This window comes from Halichoeres trimaculatus, unplaced genomic scaffold (genome assembly GCF_033239565.1).
Source record: "Halichoeres trimaculatus isolate MK-OKI-2021-1 unplaced genomic scaffold, fHalTri1.1 fHalTri1_scaffold_14, whole genome shotgun sequence".
In the NCBI taxonomy this organism is placed as follows: Eukaryota; Metazoa; Chordata; class Actinopteri; order Labriformes; family Labridae; genus Halichoeres; species Halichoeres trimaculatus.
The window spans coordinates 7,778,000-7,793,273 of NW_027437192.1; the positions used below are offsets into that span (position 1 = coordinate 7,778,000).

The window sequence follows — 15,274 nt, forward strand, 5'->3', positions numbered from 1 at the left end:
AGTCTTCTTTTTATTGTTTACTTAGTGAAACTGATAGCTGTAGCTACAGAGAGAATAACATAATGAGAAACTTCAGGTTTCATTGTTTATTTATTAGATTTACAGCAGGCACCCACCATCGTACACTCAATGGAAACCAATCACACTCTGAAACTTAAAGAGGGAGTATCATGCTTTTTTCACATTTTGCAATCAAATAATAAATTAAATTGTTGGGTATTCATATTTAAAGTGGTTTGGAATAAATTGAGACTTCTTTGAAAAGTCACAAAAGATTTAGCTGAGATGGGGCAGAGATTTGCTCAAAATGTGACATCACAAGTTGGAAATTGTGAAAGAGGAGAAACACATCTTTGTTGCACAGAAACATGAGCTGGGTGCTGAGTGCGTCTGAAGTGCATTGATGTTTGTTAAAGAGACAGTAGCTGGAATGTAGCCACAGAGGGTTCAGAAAGGTGGTTTTCAAAGACACAAATCTGAGTTTAGTAGAGATACTTTTGAGCTCAAAATCATGTAAAACTAAAAATCTTGTGACAATTTAAAGTCTGAAAATGAGCATAATACACCCTCTTCAAAAACATTGTTTGTTTTCCTGTGTGGTTGTGGAGATTGATACCACTCTCAGGGATGGGGTCTGGAAATTGTTAGCATAGCCTAGCATGAGGACAGGAGACATGTACAAGTACACCTATAAGGCTCCAGACATCAGCTTAACATATAATCACTAATCGAGGCACTCCTCTTTGGTTGTTTTATTAGACCTGTGTGGAGTCATTATTTCCTTAGATGTTTGAAAAAAAATTAAAAAAGGAGCACAGGACATGCTCATCTTTAGGTTTTTCATCTTCGAACATGGCCTGGCTAGCTGTTCACAGTTCTTATGCTAAGCTAGGCTAATGTTTTGGAGAAATGACAGTGGTTTCAACATCCTTCTCTGATATCAGGAAAAAATGTGATTAAAAAATTGTTGACTTGTTCCTTTAAAGACAGCACTTCAGCATCTACATCTTCTACAGCTGTAGCACGCAATCCGTGCCGGGATACTGAGGCAGGTTGAGCTGGTACTTCTTCTCCAGACCCGGAGGCACAAACCGTCCCCCCAAGAAGTGGTATCGTCCTCTGAACAAGGAGGCAGACTTCTTTGGAGCAGTGAGAGAGATGAGCATGTCGGGCTGAAGACCGTCTGGACTTCCCTGCTCCACATCCCAGCCTGATAATACACAAAAAAACAAGACACATTTCAGCTGTTACTGTTTATCAGGCAACATTTCTCAGAGGATTAATTCACAAACATGATCAGAGGTGCGTGTTTTGTTTGTGGAAATGCATTCAAGGTGTGAGGTCTGACCTGAGGGGATGTCGATGCTCGCTATGGGGACTGTCGTCTTATTTAATACTTCCAAGATGGATCCGAAAGGCTCTCGAACGGCGCCTTTAAAGCTGAACCCAAAGATGGCGTCTATCACCAGGTTATAAGCCTCATCAATCATCATAGCCTGGAAAAAAAGATGTTAAGCAATAACAAAAACGTAATTCCCTCACAGGGATAATGAAGAATTTATTAAATCCAGCTGCAGCCTCATTTAGGAAGCTCCAATCATCTGGGAGACGCTGCTTGTTTGGCTTGAAATAAAAGATTAGTCACAAACACAGCAAGGAGAGGATTTTTTTTCCAACACTGTCATTAAATCTACTAAATCATTCATGAATACTAAACCTCAGGCATCTCAGTGAGGAAGGGGATCTCCATCTTTTGGCACTGCGTCGTCAGACCCTGGAACAGAGGTTTGTTCGGCCTCTTTGGGTAAAGGATGGTGGGCTCGTAACCCTGTGAGACGAAACGACAGAATTTAAAATGTGGAGAAATGATGGCTAAAGGACGCCAAAAACGCTGACGCAGTATTGATCTGTTTTAGTGAAAAGCAGGAGAGAAGCATAGTTTTATTCCCTTTTGTGTAAAAGCTAAATGGAAATCTAATGAACAGCTGCATTTTAAATAAACCCACTTCAAATGCCAAATGTAAACGTTTTAGCTCAACCAAATGTCTTCCACTAATAATTTTTTTTTCTTGATATCAGAGAGTTATTATCATAAACAAGTACTATTGTAAGAGATTTTTAATGTTTTTGTTCTGATTTTGTTGTGATTTTACCCCTTCACAGGGTGTTAATTCAATTTTTAACACCCTCAATCGTACAGATCCTGAGTCTCTGCGGGCATTATCATTTAGTTCTTTTTTTTAAGTCTTTATACTGTCTCCCCACAGCCCGTGTGGTAGTGTTACATGATTTACAGCTCAAAAAAAAGTTTTATTTTTGCCTCTTTCTAAAACACTTTGTTTTGGCTGCTGTCTCTGTAAAGTGACACTCCGGGATGGAATAAGTTGGGTCCTATCACAAGGTTTAGGGTAGAAATTACCCCTACAGCAGTGTTTTTGTGCAGCAGAAGCCCAGGGCGCACACACCAAACACCCCCTCCCTGCTCCTCAGCCGGTTTCCTCTGCACTCAGACAAGGCCAATTTTTACTTGACCAGAAACACAAATAAACGGATTCCCACCAAAAAATCTGATATCAGTCTGCATTCACACTTTATGTAGAGAATTTTCAGCACGTTACTTTCACACAAAAACACCGCTAAATAAGGCTCTAGTTCTCATCGTGGTATAAAACGGCGCTACCTCCGCTGCAGAGCCACAGCTGGCTACGAGGCGCTCACCGCTTAGTGTATCAGTTCGCGTGCGCAGCGTGCCAGATATAAACAAACGCAGGTAGTCTGCCAGGACGAAGAGACATGATGAGAACTAGAGCCATATTTAGTGGTGTTTTTGTGTGAAAGTAACGTGCTGAAAATTCTCTGAATAAAGCGTGAATGCAGACCGATATCAGAGGTTTTCGGTGGGAGTCCGTTTATTTGTGTTTTTGGTCAAGTAAAATATGGCCCCGTCTGAGTGCAGAGGAAACCGGCAGAGGAGCAGGGAGGGGGTGTTTGGTGCATGCGCTCTGGGCTTCTGCTGCACAAAAACACTGCTGTAGGGGGAATTTCTGCCCTAAACCTTGTGATAGGACCCAACTTGTTCCATCCCGGAGTATCACTTTAAGGCTCCTCACTTCACAAACCCCCTTCCCTCTGACTGGTCAGCCCTTTGAAGGCCTGTCCAGAGCTTTAGGCAGACCTTAGTGTTTGAGGCCCACACATTCAAGATGTCATGAACCAGTTTGGAGATCCTTATGAGATGACTTTCTTGTTTTAGGAGATCACATGAAAATCTTGTGCTATTGGAACGGACTATGTAGATGAATTTACAGGCAGATTCAGGGATTTCTTTAACATAAAAATATGTAGCGGTTTAAAATTCTGCACAGGTTTATTGTTACTTAACATTCATTTCTAAGATACTGGAAAGCAACACACCCCCTCTTTAAATAAATAATTTTCATGTCTACCTGTTCAAGTGTGTAGTTGGTGTTGGCTTCTCACTGAGTAATAAGCAGTAATAACATTTGGTGAATAAAGGGTTATCCAATTCAGAATTTCAAAATAACCTGCTACATGCTTTAAAATAAAGATCCACAATTAAAGGACACTTACAAAGAGTTTGAGATGTCGAGCACAGACCAGGCCATCACCACCGTTGTTACCCGGGCCACAGATCACCAGCAGAGAAGGTCTGGACTTTACCAGAGAGGTTAGTGGATATGCCTGTGAGAGGAGAAGACAGAAGCAATCTCTTTTATTTAGTTATATATAGGGCACAATGCGTCTAATCTGGTCTGAGAGAAAGAATAGAGGGTTTCCTTTGTGGAGGAATTGACTGAAGATGAAGTAATCTTGTTATTTCTCTCTTTAGACAGTAATCTGTTTCAGACGTATCAATGGTGTCTCCACTCAACAGCTGATTTCCTGTTAGTGCGGTTCCCCACAGAGAAACCCAGCTGCCTGTAAAGCACTCACACTTACTGTTTATGCTTGACATTAACCCTCAGTAATTGAAATCCTGTCATTTTTATTTTAACATACGAGCACTGTCTCCGACCCACTCTCACCCTGGTGATGGCTGTGGCACAGCTGAGTCCAGCCAACTCCATCAGCTGATCCACACTGAAGCCGTACTCACTGAAGAGCTCCTCATCGATGTGCTGGGCCTCCTCCTGCCTGTGGAACAGCTACAGGTCAGTCTATAAACACACACGCAAATACACAAGGTGGGTGTTTTTACTGCTCTGTGTACAAGATTCAAACCTCACCCCAGATATTTGATCGTCTGGGCCATTGTAGATGCTGCTCTGCTACTGAAACAGTCCTTTTTGTGGTTGTTAGCTGCAGCAGACAGCGGGCATGTCGCGGTCTGAGCGAGAGCTGCTGCTGCCCTCGATGTCACCAGGAAGCCAATCCCAAACAGAGCCCGCACACTCAACATCCAGAGGGATCCAAACTCCTGGAAACAAGACAAAAGAGAAATTATCCTCAAAATAAACAAAGTCAATACGCAGTTGTGAATGCTTCACTATATTAAGCTTCATAAATCACGTTGTAGAGCCTAGGCCAGGATGAAAACTTTCAACATGAAGCATCAAGTGCTGATTCACTTGGAGCTCTGCTGCTCATTCTGCTGACTCTGCTGCCTCCTACAGCCGCTGCACTGCTTTCGCTACTAGTTTCCATTTTTGTTTTGCTCACTCTCCCACCTGCAGGCTGTGAACAGAACTCAAGGCACCTGAAGATGATTTGCATCAAACATCGCTGATTCTCCTGCTCAATTTGTTTTACAGGAAAACAAGACACAAAGATGCTGAAGCCCCTTCCCCTTTGAGTATAAACTTCACATTTAAATACAAGTCTGACTTTCCCATTGACCCGCACTGAAAAAATCAAACCAAGCAAGATTGAAACTGCATAAAACTATTTTTTCTACAATGATTGATTATTTTGTGTCTCAAAACCTCTCAAAATGCATGTTTCATAATTCTTTTTTTGTCAAAATGTACTCTGAAAATTAACAAATGTGTAGATTTTTTGTAAAATATAAAATATATGAAATTATAAAACATAATTGTCAGTCAATAAAAAATTAAGGATTTAAGAAAAAAAGAAAAGTTAATAAAGAAAAAAGCTTAATGCAAGTCAAAATCTAAAGACACAACATGACTACATAAAAAAACTACAAGGGACTTATTTTGTAGCACTTTGACAGAATTTAATCCTTGTGAAAATAAGGAAAATATTCATGTTTCCATCAGATCCATGTAACAGACTATAATTTATTTACATTTTGAGTTTTATTGCGTCTACTTAAAGTACCATAATTTTTAGAACTCACTAGAAATATGAGTAATTGGGTGGATAAAGAAGAATGCTCATCGCTTACTCGCTGTTTAATCCTTTTTGATTATGGCAGTTAGTCTACCGTGAATTAACAAATGAAAGGGGTTACAAACATACAGTGGTAGTATAATGGTTACAAACAATAGGTTTCAAACAGGTTGTACAGGTTGAAGGATATTCAGCAAACAAACCTCTAGAGTTTGATTGTTGTGACTTGTTAGCAAACACAGAATAGCTGCTTTGAGCTCGACTGCGTAACAAGTTTCATTAAAACTCACCAAATGTCAACAAGACTACCTCAAAAACAGCGTCACATGCACGACTGTTCTTTAAAACAATGCAGAGACAACTTACAGCTTTATTATGGGCTGGTTTCAGGAATGGGACACTGCGAAACAACACTGGTGGACCAGCAGTGTCACCCACTTCACTTCACTTCCGGGTTTGAAATCAATACCATGAGTCTGACTTCAAAATAAAAGTCCGAAACTAAACATACCTTTGGTGCGAAAGAAAAAGGAATATTAAACGATACTTTTATCGATAGGTATACATTTAAAAAAGGAAATTAATTTAAAAATTATAACGGTTTAGCAAAATAGTAGGTTTAGTATTTTTGTCTCGACCGACTTCTTATTTTTATTCTTATTCTGAAATTTTGATTCGATCGATTTGCTATGAGCTAAAACGCCCCCCAAATTTTTATTTTAAAACATGATTAGTTGTTTAATAGTTTGAAACAATTGTAATAATAATAATAATAATAATAATAATAATAATAATAATAATAATAATAATAATAATAATAATAACAATAATAATAATAAAACAGACAGGAAGTTTGTTACAAATAATAAATAAGCAATGCTAAAAGATTACAATTTGAGGTTACTAAATGTTACGCTTAAATACCGTACTTTTCTTAGTTTTATTTATATGTTGAGTTAAACTGCAAAACTTTTCCTGCTTCCCACCTTCAACTTCCTGTATGTTTTTGCTGCTGCTCCAAACTCACTGATCGTAAACTTACCTGACAATGAAGTCTTATTCGTAACATTATTGTTGATCTGATGGATCTAAATGTCAGATTTATATACTGGATTAAATTGTCAGCCCTCCATCTTTTTGAAAGACAAAGGACTTTCCATGCAAATTGGTCTTCAAAGACACAATCGGTCAGTCAAATAGATTTAAACATCTTTAAACCAGCCTGGCTAATGTGATTTCCAATGCAAAGCTAAACATATTCACTGGTATCACTGAATGGAAAAACACTGACAGGATTTTGGAGAACATTTTTTTAATATCACAAAATGTACTCAATGATTTGTAAAAAATGTTGGAGCAAATTTTCTTTCATAACTTCAAGCAAATTATTTTCCAATTATATGTTGTTGGTTTTTTTTTTTTACCAAAATACATCAGATAAAATAGCCCACAGCAACCCTGTTGCTTTTACATATATGTTTGTCAGAATTGTATTGCTGGTTAGGAATGTAACAGGCGTAAATAAAACGTGAGTGTCATTCAATCCAAGACAATATTCCAAAAACATGCCTATGTACATAATAAAAAAAAAGACAGTACAAAGTTTTATTGCATACAGTATCCTGAAAGTGATTCAAAGTATATGATACTAACTAAAAAACTACAACTGGTAACTAAAGAGCTGGTAACTGAAAACTGATACAGATGATGTGTTTCAGCAGGGATCCAGGAGCTCACATGACCGGACAGGCCACCAGTCTGCCTCCATTCTAAGAGGAAAGATGGACAAAGGTGGTGTTATTATACAAATGAATACAGAAGAAACTGTAAATTTGAAAGATATAAGTGTTGTGTATATGCGTCACCCTGCGAGGAGTGCTGGTGCTGAACACGTAAGATTGCGGCAGTAGACCCTCAGAAAGTCCCGAGCTGCGGAACGAGCGGGAGGCTGAGGTCACAGAGCAGTTGGTGGATTTGTCTGAAGGAAGTCCACAGGAGCCACAGACCACTGTCCGGCTTCTCAGGTTGTACTCGCTGTCCCCGCAGGTGCTGTGAGCCACCTGCTGAGGCACAGGCAGGGTATCAATGCTAGTATTTATTTTTGGTGATGCTGATGTCTGTTGTGAATGTATATCTGTCAGCAGTACAGTTTTTCTTACCATGTCATCATCGTCTTCATCAAACTGTATGCGGGTCACTTTCCTCATGGCCATTTCCTGAACACAAGAGCATTACAACATATTTCCATATTTTAACTCCTTCTCTAACTTTGGCTACAGTTATGCTTCATGTATTCATAATTATCATTCATGAACACAAATACCTCTCCACTGGCACTGATCAGAGTGGTCTGGAAAAGGTCTCCTGTGCCCCAGGAGGACTGAGTCTTCCACACAAGGTCAGAGGGAGGACTGTGGGTTCCACCAGCACCAGAAGCCCAGATCTGCAAACCACATAAGGTGTAACAGGTGAGATTATCTTTATAATTAGTGTGTTGATAATATTTAAACTGATTTAAGGTGCGGCTTACAGTGACCCGATGTCCAGCCTTTAAGGTGAATTTCACTGGGAACTTGAAGAAGATAGAAGGACCAGATCCCACCTGCCGCTTCACCTGCCAGTTCCCCAGATTCTGATCCTGGTGCAACGATAAAATCAAGACTTTCAAAGTGTACCACAAACAAAGAGAAGGTGTGTTTTAGAAATTTCGTCATTTATCTTCTTGCCTCATCTGATTTGTTGCTGAGTCTGACGTATTTTCCATCCAGGTCCACCTCGTCCACAGTGACACGCCCACTAGCCGAGGCCTGCTGGGTGATGCGAGTTCGAGCCACAGCTCCACCTGCAAAGCTCGAAGCCTCACTGTCGGTATCGTTTGCTCGACGTCTCTTGGCAGAGGAGCCCTGATTGGTGTAGTGGACCGATCGGGAGTGAGCTCCTGAGGAAGAGGAGTGACTTCCTGTCACTTTGGTGGGTGGAGGGCTGGGAGAGAGGCGCAGCCTGCAGAGACAAAAAGTATTTCTTAGCCAAGGGAAAAAAGGGTGACAGACTGTTTCCTTAAAGCTCATATCTGATGGAATTATCTTAAAAAAAACCTGTGTGACTCAATCCACTTTATCAGAAAAACAGCAGCCATTTTCCTCTGATGTCTGGCTCAGGACGGAAGCTTAAATGTTGTCATAATGACACATTACTGTGTTCCAGTCTTGCAAGAATACTGTCTCAATACTGTCTCCCGTCTTAAGAATACTGGTGAAATTGTATTACATTTTGCTTTAATTGATCGTCACCAGAGGACTTAACCATAAGTCAAGTTAAACATATTAAAGCATATAAATATCTATTAACCAATGTTTGACAGCAGCTAAAGTTAGATCAGCTGTTTCAGTTCACATTAAAATTCATTAGTGTTACACATTACAGTAAGAATACAAATTCTAGCCAATGATGCTAACAGGTTTTGAATGCTACTATTAGCTGCTGTGACTTGGCATCATAAAGACTAAACAATATGTTGCTGTGAAATTAATGGGTTACAAATAAGTAAACCACATTTGCTAATTCAAATTTTGAATTAAAAAAGTCCATAAAATATGATTATCACTATCAAAAAAGTTGTTTTTCTTATTTTCTGTAAAAATATCATAGCAACTTAGCTATAACGCTAAGCTAGCCATGACTCAGCTATTATAGTTAAAGTTAGCTAAGTCCAAACATCTAATGTTAGCTTTCAGTAGACTCTTAAGATTAGTGTTTGTTAGCTAGCATTATCTAAGAAGTTGTGCACACTTTCAAATGATAAAGTTAGCTAAGGTAATGGTCAGGTATTAATATCTGTTGTGACTTAGCTTTCTAATGCCTTTATTTTGTCTCAATTACTTGTCAGCTACTAGCTGCTAGCATTCTACCACCTTTGAGAATTCTGTTTATTAGCTAGCTTTAGCTAAGCAATTGAGTTTTTTTTCTGGTAGTTTAGTACTAACAAACAATAATGTTAGCTAAGGTAATGCTGGGTAATAATATCTGTAGTTCTTAGCTTTTTTAATGTGTTTGTTTTGTTTTAATTACTCATTAGCAACAGCCAGTACAGACAGATAATGTTAGCATTCATCCAACTATTAGCTATTGCTCATGAGCTAATAAATAGATAAATAACAATAGCATTAGCCTGGTGGTTGTGGCTAATGCTATAAAACAGTGATAGTAGCTAGGGGAAATTGCTAAATGCTAAGGCTAGTTTTTGAGTGACAGCAGCCAGTGTCAGAGCAATATGGCCGCTCTGTAAATGTTTGAAAGGCATTCCTACCTCTGCTCCTCTCCCTCCAGCAGCTTCCTGTAGGCACAGATTTCCATATCCAGAGCCAGCTTCACATCCAGGAGCTCCTGGTACTCATCCAGCTGCAGCTGCATTTGTTGTCTCATCTCAGCCATTTCTCGGTCTTTCTCCCCGAGCAGGCGGCGTGTGGTGTCCCGCTCCCGGGACAGGGCATCCTCCAGGTCCCTGATCTTTGCCTCCCGGGCTGCCAGCTGGTCGAGATGGAGGACATGGTTACTAAAAGGTGTTAGACAAGTCAATCAAAATATATTTCTTCATTATTATTCACTCTAATTTCTAAATATACAAACTGCTCTGTGTTGTGTTGACCAGCAACTGCATGAGTTTAGTTTCTCTTTGGTGCTCTTCTCCAAAAGGCCACATTCATTATGCTCCTCTCATTATGCACATGACCCTGAATGTGACCTGTGTTAGCGGCTCATTTGATATCACCTGTTTCTGCAGCTGGCTGAGCTGAGAGGACACAGACTCCAGGCGGATTCGAGTCTGCTGGAGCTCCTCATGTGCTGCTCCAACCAGGTGGCTGCTCCTGTCCGCCGACTGACGAGCAGTTTCCAGCTGATGAAACAAAACAACACGGTAGAAGGTTGATGACACAAAATCAACATGAGAAACATAAAAAAATTGTTCAATGCTTTTTTTTTTTTTTTTTTTTTTTTAACCTTGTTGTTGTAGGTCTTTTCTATCTCATCCTTGTACATCTTGATCTGTAGTTCATGCTGGTGACGCATCTCCACCAGGGCTTCAGCCAACTTGCTCTCGAAATCTTGCTGATGTCCATTGTCCAACTCCACCATACGAGACTCATGGCGTCGCTTTATCTCCCGCAGCTCCTGTAACAGCATTAAACAGAGCCCTTCTCATTTCCAACAACATATAACAGACAAGTTGGAGAGAAAGTGGACAAAGTGGGAGAGCTGCTGACCTCAGAGTGGAGGTTCTTCTGAAACTCCAGCTCCTCTTTGAGGGTCTGGATGCGGTTCTCTCCATCCACCCTCCTCAGCATCTCATCCTGCAGCTGCTTTTTGGCATCGCTCGCGCTGGTGTCAAGCTGAGAAACAATAATACAGACAAAACATATTAGCACAAATACGCGTGTGAACACAAACTGAAGCTGGGCCTAGTTATTTAAAACTAATCAGACTAGATAGAGATGTCAGGCTAGGTCAGATCTTGAAATACGGTGCTTAGAAATACAACTAAAGACTCAAAACTCAAATAAGGTCATGTTATCCACTTTAAAACATTGAAGTATTGTAGTGATCATCATAAAACTGAGTAAGGTGACCCAGATGCAAACAAAAAGCTGGATCAGAAACTAAATATTTACAGTAGATGAAGTAAAGAACATTTTACAATGATGTTTCTAAAGACATGATTTTTTAGCTGTTTTCATGGAGTGCACTCAAGGAATTTGAAAAACATAAATATTGCAAAGTCAAGACTGTAAGTCAAACCACAGCCACTGCAGCAATGACCAAAGTCTCTGAGCATGGTGCTCAAAAAAGCAAAACAAAGTCCACACTCAACTCTAAAAGTTTGTTAGTTACATTACTTTGCAGAGGCCATTAGGGAGGTCAAAAGGTCAGCACACTTAACATCCCTTTTTCACTTTTATTCTGGGTAAAGCTAGCAATATGCAACAGAAATGTATCAGCTCAAGGCCCTCTAAAGCTCAGACAGCATCCATTGTCCGGTGCACTAACTTTTATACGTCTCACATAAAAACTCTGTAGCCAACCTGGTGTCTCAAATTTATTATTCGAATCCAAATCAAACCAGACCCAGAATCAGAAATACTGTATTAGGATGGCCCGGGTTTGAGTCCGGCCTGTGACCTGTTTCCCGCATGCCATTCCCCACTCTCGCCCTGTTTCTGTCTCTGTCCACTGTCCTATCCTCTCTGAATAGAGGCATGAAAAGCCCCCCAAAATAACTTTTAGTTACTGCTACTTCTTCAAAAAGTGTAAAAAAAATCTGAACTTATAAGATTTAAGAAATTATGAATTAAACTAAAAAAAGAAAGTGGAAAAAAATGAATATAACTATAAAATATAAGTATAAGCATTGTGAAAGAGCCTTTTTATGCCAGAGTAAGCAGAACCTCCTCTCACAAACATGCACAACTATTATTTTCAAAGACATTTCATTATGACATTAATTATGTAAGAGCTTTGCTTGTGACGTGCAATGGAAAAACTCAAAAATATGCAGCCAGCAGGACAGAAACAGGGTTGTGTCTTGAACTGACGTGTCATAGCAAAGGGGGGAAACACAGAAGGTAATGGAGGAAAGAACACAACTGCAGAAAAATGAACCCCAGATGTGTTTCCAGTGTTTTAAACTGTGCGTGGGATTGTGTCTACCTTGGCGACCTGCGCCTTCAGGTCCCTGTTTTCCACGTCCAGGTTTCTCTTCTCTCCTAAAGCTGTTGTCAAGGACGCATCCTTTGAGTTCAGGAGAGCTTCCAGGTCTTTGAGCCTCTGCTGCGCTGCGTTCAAATCTGACTCCTTCTTGGTGTTCCTGTAAAGTCACAAAGAGTCTGAGATGTTTGGATGTATTTTACTGGATGTGTTTATAGAATGAATTTCATCTGACATCTGTTTTGTGTTGTAACCTAAGAACCCAATGGAAACAAAACTACTACAGTTTCCTTTACAGTCTAATGAAACAAATATGAGCTATTTTTGAATAAGGATGTAGCCAGAGACGGGAAAGACCTCGGCGCATATGACTCATAGGCCACAATAATCTATGTCCACCCTCGTGGATCTGGTAGCCACAAGCCACAGCCGTTGATGTTTGGCTTAGATGCTGCCATGGCAACGGCTTGGCTTTGCCAAACGGACATCGTCTCAGTATTTATGGAAAAACTAAAGGAAAGGAGAGAGGAGAAGTCTACACACTGCCACGTATTATGTGTGCGATGATTACTTTGGTGAAGGAGGAGAAACTAAGGAAAGAGTTAGTCATCAGGCAGGCTCTGGATGTGGCAGCATGGGAAGGAGACGAACGTCAAACTGAGAGAAGAGAAGGAGGAGGAGGAGGGTGTGATGAAGAAAGGGTGTGGCTCCCTCTGAGCAGCTCATGTTATTCGAGCATCTGCTATTAGGAGGTGATGAGTAAGTGTGATCTGACGCCGTGGATCACATGCTCAGATGTTTTACATATTAACGCCGCAATTACAAAACACTCTTACTCCTGCTTAATGGAACAACGGCCGACTTTGATCGCAGGAAAGTTTGGTGCAAAGGGGGAATTCAGACGTCTTCAGGCAGCTGCTTAATCTCATGATCATCAGATCTTCTTTTTGTTTTGCCAAAAACACTTTTAAAGAACTGAACAGTTACACAATTTTCTCTGTTATGTGTTCTCTGATTAGAAAAGTGAAGTTAATTCAAGGTCAGATCATGGTTTTTGATACATATTTGTTGGTTTTGTGTTGTTATCTTTGACTTTAAAAACAGACTATTACTTCATTAGAGGCGTCTCTGTGGGATAACAACAAATGTAATCTGTTGTAACATAAGAGAAAATAAAGATGAGTCATTCAAAACATAAGCTTATCCAGATATGAGTTGCACAAAGACATGTTTGCTAGCTTAAGTCTCCAATAACTACTGGAGTTTCCAGACTTTATGTTGCTTTGTTTTGCAAACAAACTAAAACATTTTTCATATAATTACAGTTTTTCTCTTAAGAAGTTATAAAGTCTTACTTATTTTTTTAAGAGAGGCCACATTTATAAACTCACAGGGGCGATCCTAACAAATTCAGGGCCTCAGTTGTGCCTTGGCCCCCCTAAAACAACCCCAGCCTTACCTTGCTCAGTGTGCATTTTTTGCTGTTTTTTCTGTCTCCTCTTGTGATAAACACAATAAAAAGTCAGATAAAACTGAACCCACCTTGCTTTCAGCTCTTTGTAGTCCTCCCTCAGCTTCCCCAGCTCCAGCTGCAGCCGCGCTCTCTCTTTGGCCACAGAGTCCAGAGTCTGACGGGCATCGGCCAGCTCGGTCTCATACGCGGCCTTCAGCCCTGTCAGCTCCCGGGTCACCTCGGTCTCAGACTCGGTGATGCGCACACGTAGGCCGGCGTTCTCCGCCTCTAGAGAGCGCACCTTGTCGATGTAGACGGCGAGTCGGTCGTTGAGGTTGCAGAGGTCTTCCTTCTCTTGGAGACGGGTGATCCTGTTGGGGGACAGCGGTGTGCTTGCACCTCGGGGAGTGTTTTTGGGCGTCGCCATTGCACTTCACTGCTGTCTTTCAAGAAAAATGTTCAATTATAAAGTTTGCAATCATTGAAAGTTTTAATTCAAATCAAAAAGTTGCACAGTTTTTTTCTTTTCTGATGTGTAAATTTAGGAACAGTGATGAAAAAAGTTCAAATACTTTTAATCAAAGCATATTTTTATGTTAAAGTTAAAGTATGCATCCATGAAAGTCACAGCTGCTGGATCAAAACTGAAAAGGAAACTTAATTCATGGCAGCATCTCCAGTTTCCAGAAACATCCAACTCTTTGTGTGCAGTGGAATTAAACAGTGTATAATTAATGAAAAGACATGGGAGGGGTCATCGACTCCACCCAAACATCAAAGTTATCCCTCTGCACAAAAGATGCCAACTCTAAAACAAAGAATTACCTTTTAAGGGCTCGTCAGATGAAGAAAAAACTCAGCTCCGGGGATGTTTCTCGTCTTTTCTGTTCGTTTTTCTTCTCTTTTTTTCTTGGGATGTGAGAGTTCGTTGTAGCTCTCCAGCTCTGCTCAGACTGTTACTGCGCTGTCTACAGACCCATCTGAATGCCCATGTAGGAAAGAATGAGATGGGAGGAGAGGAGAGAGGCTGGCCTCAAGTTTGGCACTTGGTAGGTGGTTGTTCCTCCCTCTCTCCCTCTGTAATGGGTGTGCAGTCTGAATGAATGACTCACCCTCTAGTCAAACAGAGGCACAATGCCATGTGATACTTACAGGGATCGTTTTAAGCAAATCTTTTCCCCCAGAGTTGTCTGCTTCTCCTTTGCTTTCTTCAACTCAGACCTCAGTGCTCGTACATCTCCATAAAAATAAAATCAACAAGTTATATAAGCAGTTTGGGATTTTTTGAATCCTTAAATAGAGCCAAAGCTTTCTCTAAGATAAACTTATCTTTAACTTTTCTCTTGATCGACTGAAATGTCTAAAAGGTCAGATCAATTTTAGCAATTTGTTTTGCTCTTATCATCTCAGATATGATGTCCACGTTTCAAGAGACTCCAGGCTGCCTCATAAGGACTTTTGTAATGATCTTTTTGAAACACATTCAGACAAGCTGCAGGCCAGAGGAAGCCTGGGTTGCAAAAGCACAAAACAAACACAAACAAAGGTTAAACTATATTCATAGGTTGGTGCAATAGCTTCATGTTCAAGTGGTAACCACTGGTCTGAGGGGTCATTTGGTCATTTTCAGCCTTTCGTTGACATGGAAACAGCGCTTTAGCCGACCTAGGCCCCATTTATACGACAACGTTTCAACAAGTCAGGCCTGTAGTTGGCGCTATAACTGTCCTGTCCAGAAGCCACTTTTGTTAGATCTCCACCTAAGTAGAGTTGGGCCGATCGTCTGGTGTATGGGCGAATGCTAAGTGC

The 15,274-nt window shown here is 40.5% G+C and overlaps 2 protein-coding genes across 4 annotated transcripts; both read right to left on the reverse strand.

Moving 5' to 3' along the window:
- Positions 1-60: 60 nt before the first annotated feature.
- naxe (NAD(P)HX epimerase) lies at positions 61-5,766 on the reverse strand. Its single transcript, XM_074686699.1, has 7 exons — positions 5,680-5,766; positions 4,248-4,438; positions 4,047-4,155; positions 3,592-3,702; positions 1,718-1,828; positions 1,349-1,496; positions 61-1,210 (listed from the first exon to the last, which is right to left on the reverse strand). Exons 2-7 carry the CDS (start codon positions 4,418-4,420, stop codon positions 1,011-1,013), a joined length of 852 nt encoding a protein of 283 aa, XP_074542800.1. The 5' UTR covers positions 4,421-4,438; positions 5,680-5,766; the 3' UTR covers positions 61-1,010.
- A 999-nt stretch (positions 5,767-6,765) lies between these two features.
- LOC141803002 (lamin-A-like) lies at positions 6,766-14,869 on the reverse strand. 3 transcript variants are annotated; one of them, XM_074686859.1, is made up of 14 exons: positions 14,618-14,869; positions 14,291-14,542; positions 13,555-13,908; positions 12,016-12,172; positions 10,575-10,700; positions 10,312-10,482; positions 10,082-10,207; positions 9,620-9,840; positions 8,040-8,313; positions 7,844-7,951; positions 7,637-7,756; positions 7,473-7,529; positions 7,179-7,373; positions 6,766-7,082 (listed from the first exon to the last, which is right to left on the reverse strand). In XM_074686859.1, the coding sequence occupies exons 3-14, from the start codon at positions 13,890-13,892 to the stop codon at positions 7,047-7,049; spliced, it is 1,929 nt and encodes a 642-aa protein (XP_074542960.1). In that variant the 5' UTR covers positions 13,893-13,908; positions 14,291-14,542; positions 14,618-14,869; the 3' UTR covers positions 6,766-7,046. The 3 variants fall into 3 exon arrangements, with proteins under 3 accessions (XP_074542960.1, XP_074542958.1, XP_074542959.1); XM_074686857.1 differs by having other exon boundaries at positions 7,179-7,376; XM_074686858.1 differs by lacking the exons at positions 14,291-14,542; positions 14,618-14,869 and having other exon boundaries at positions 7,179-7,376; positions 13,555-13,981.
- Positions 14,870-15,274: the final 405 nt, after the last annotated feature.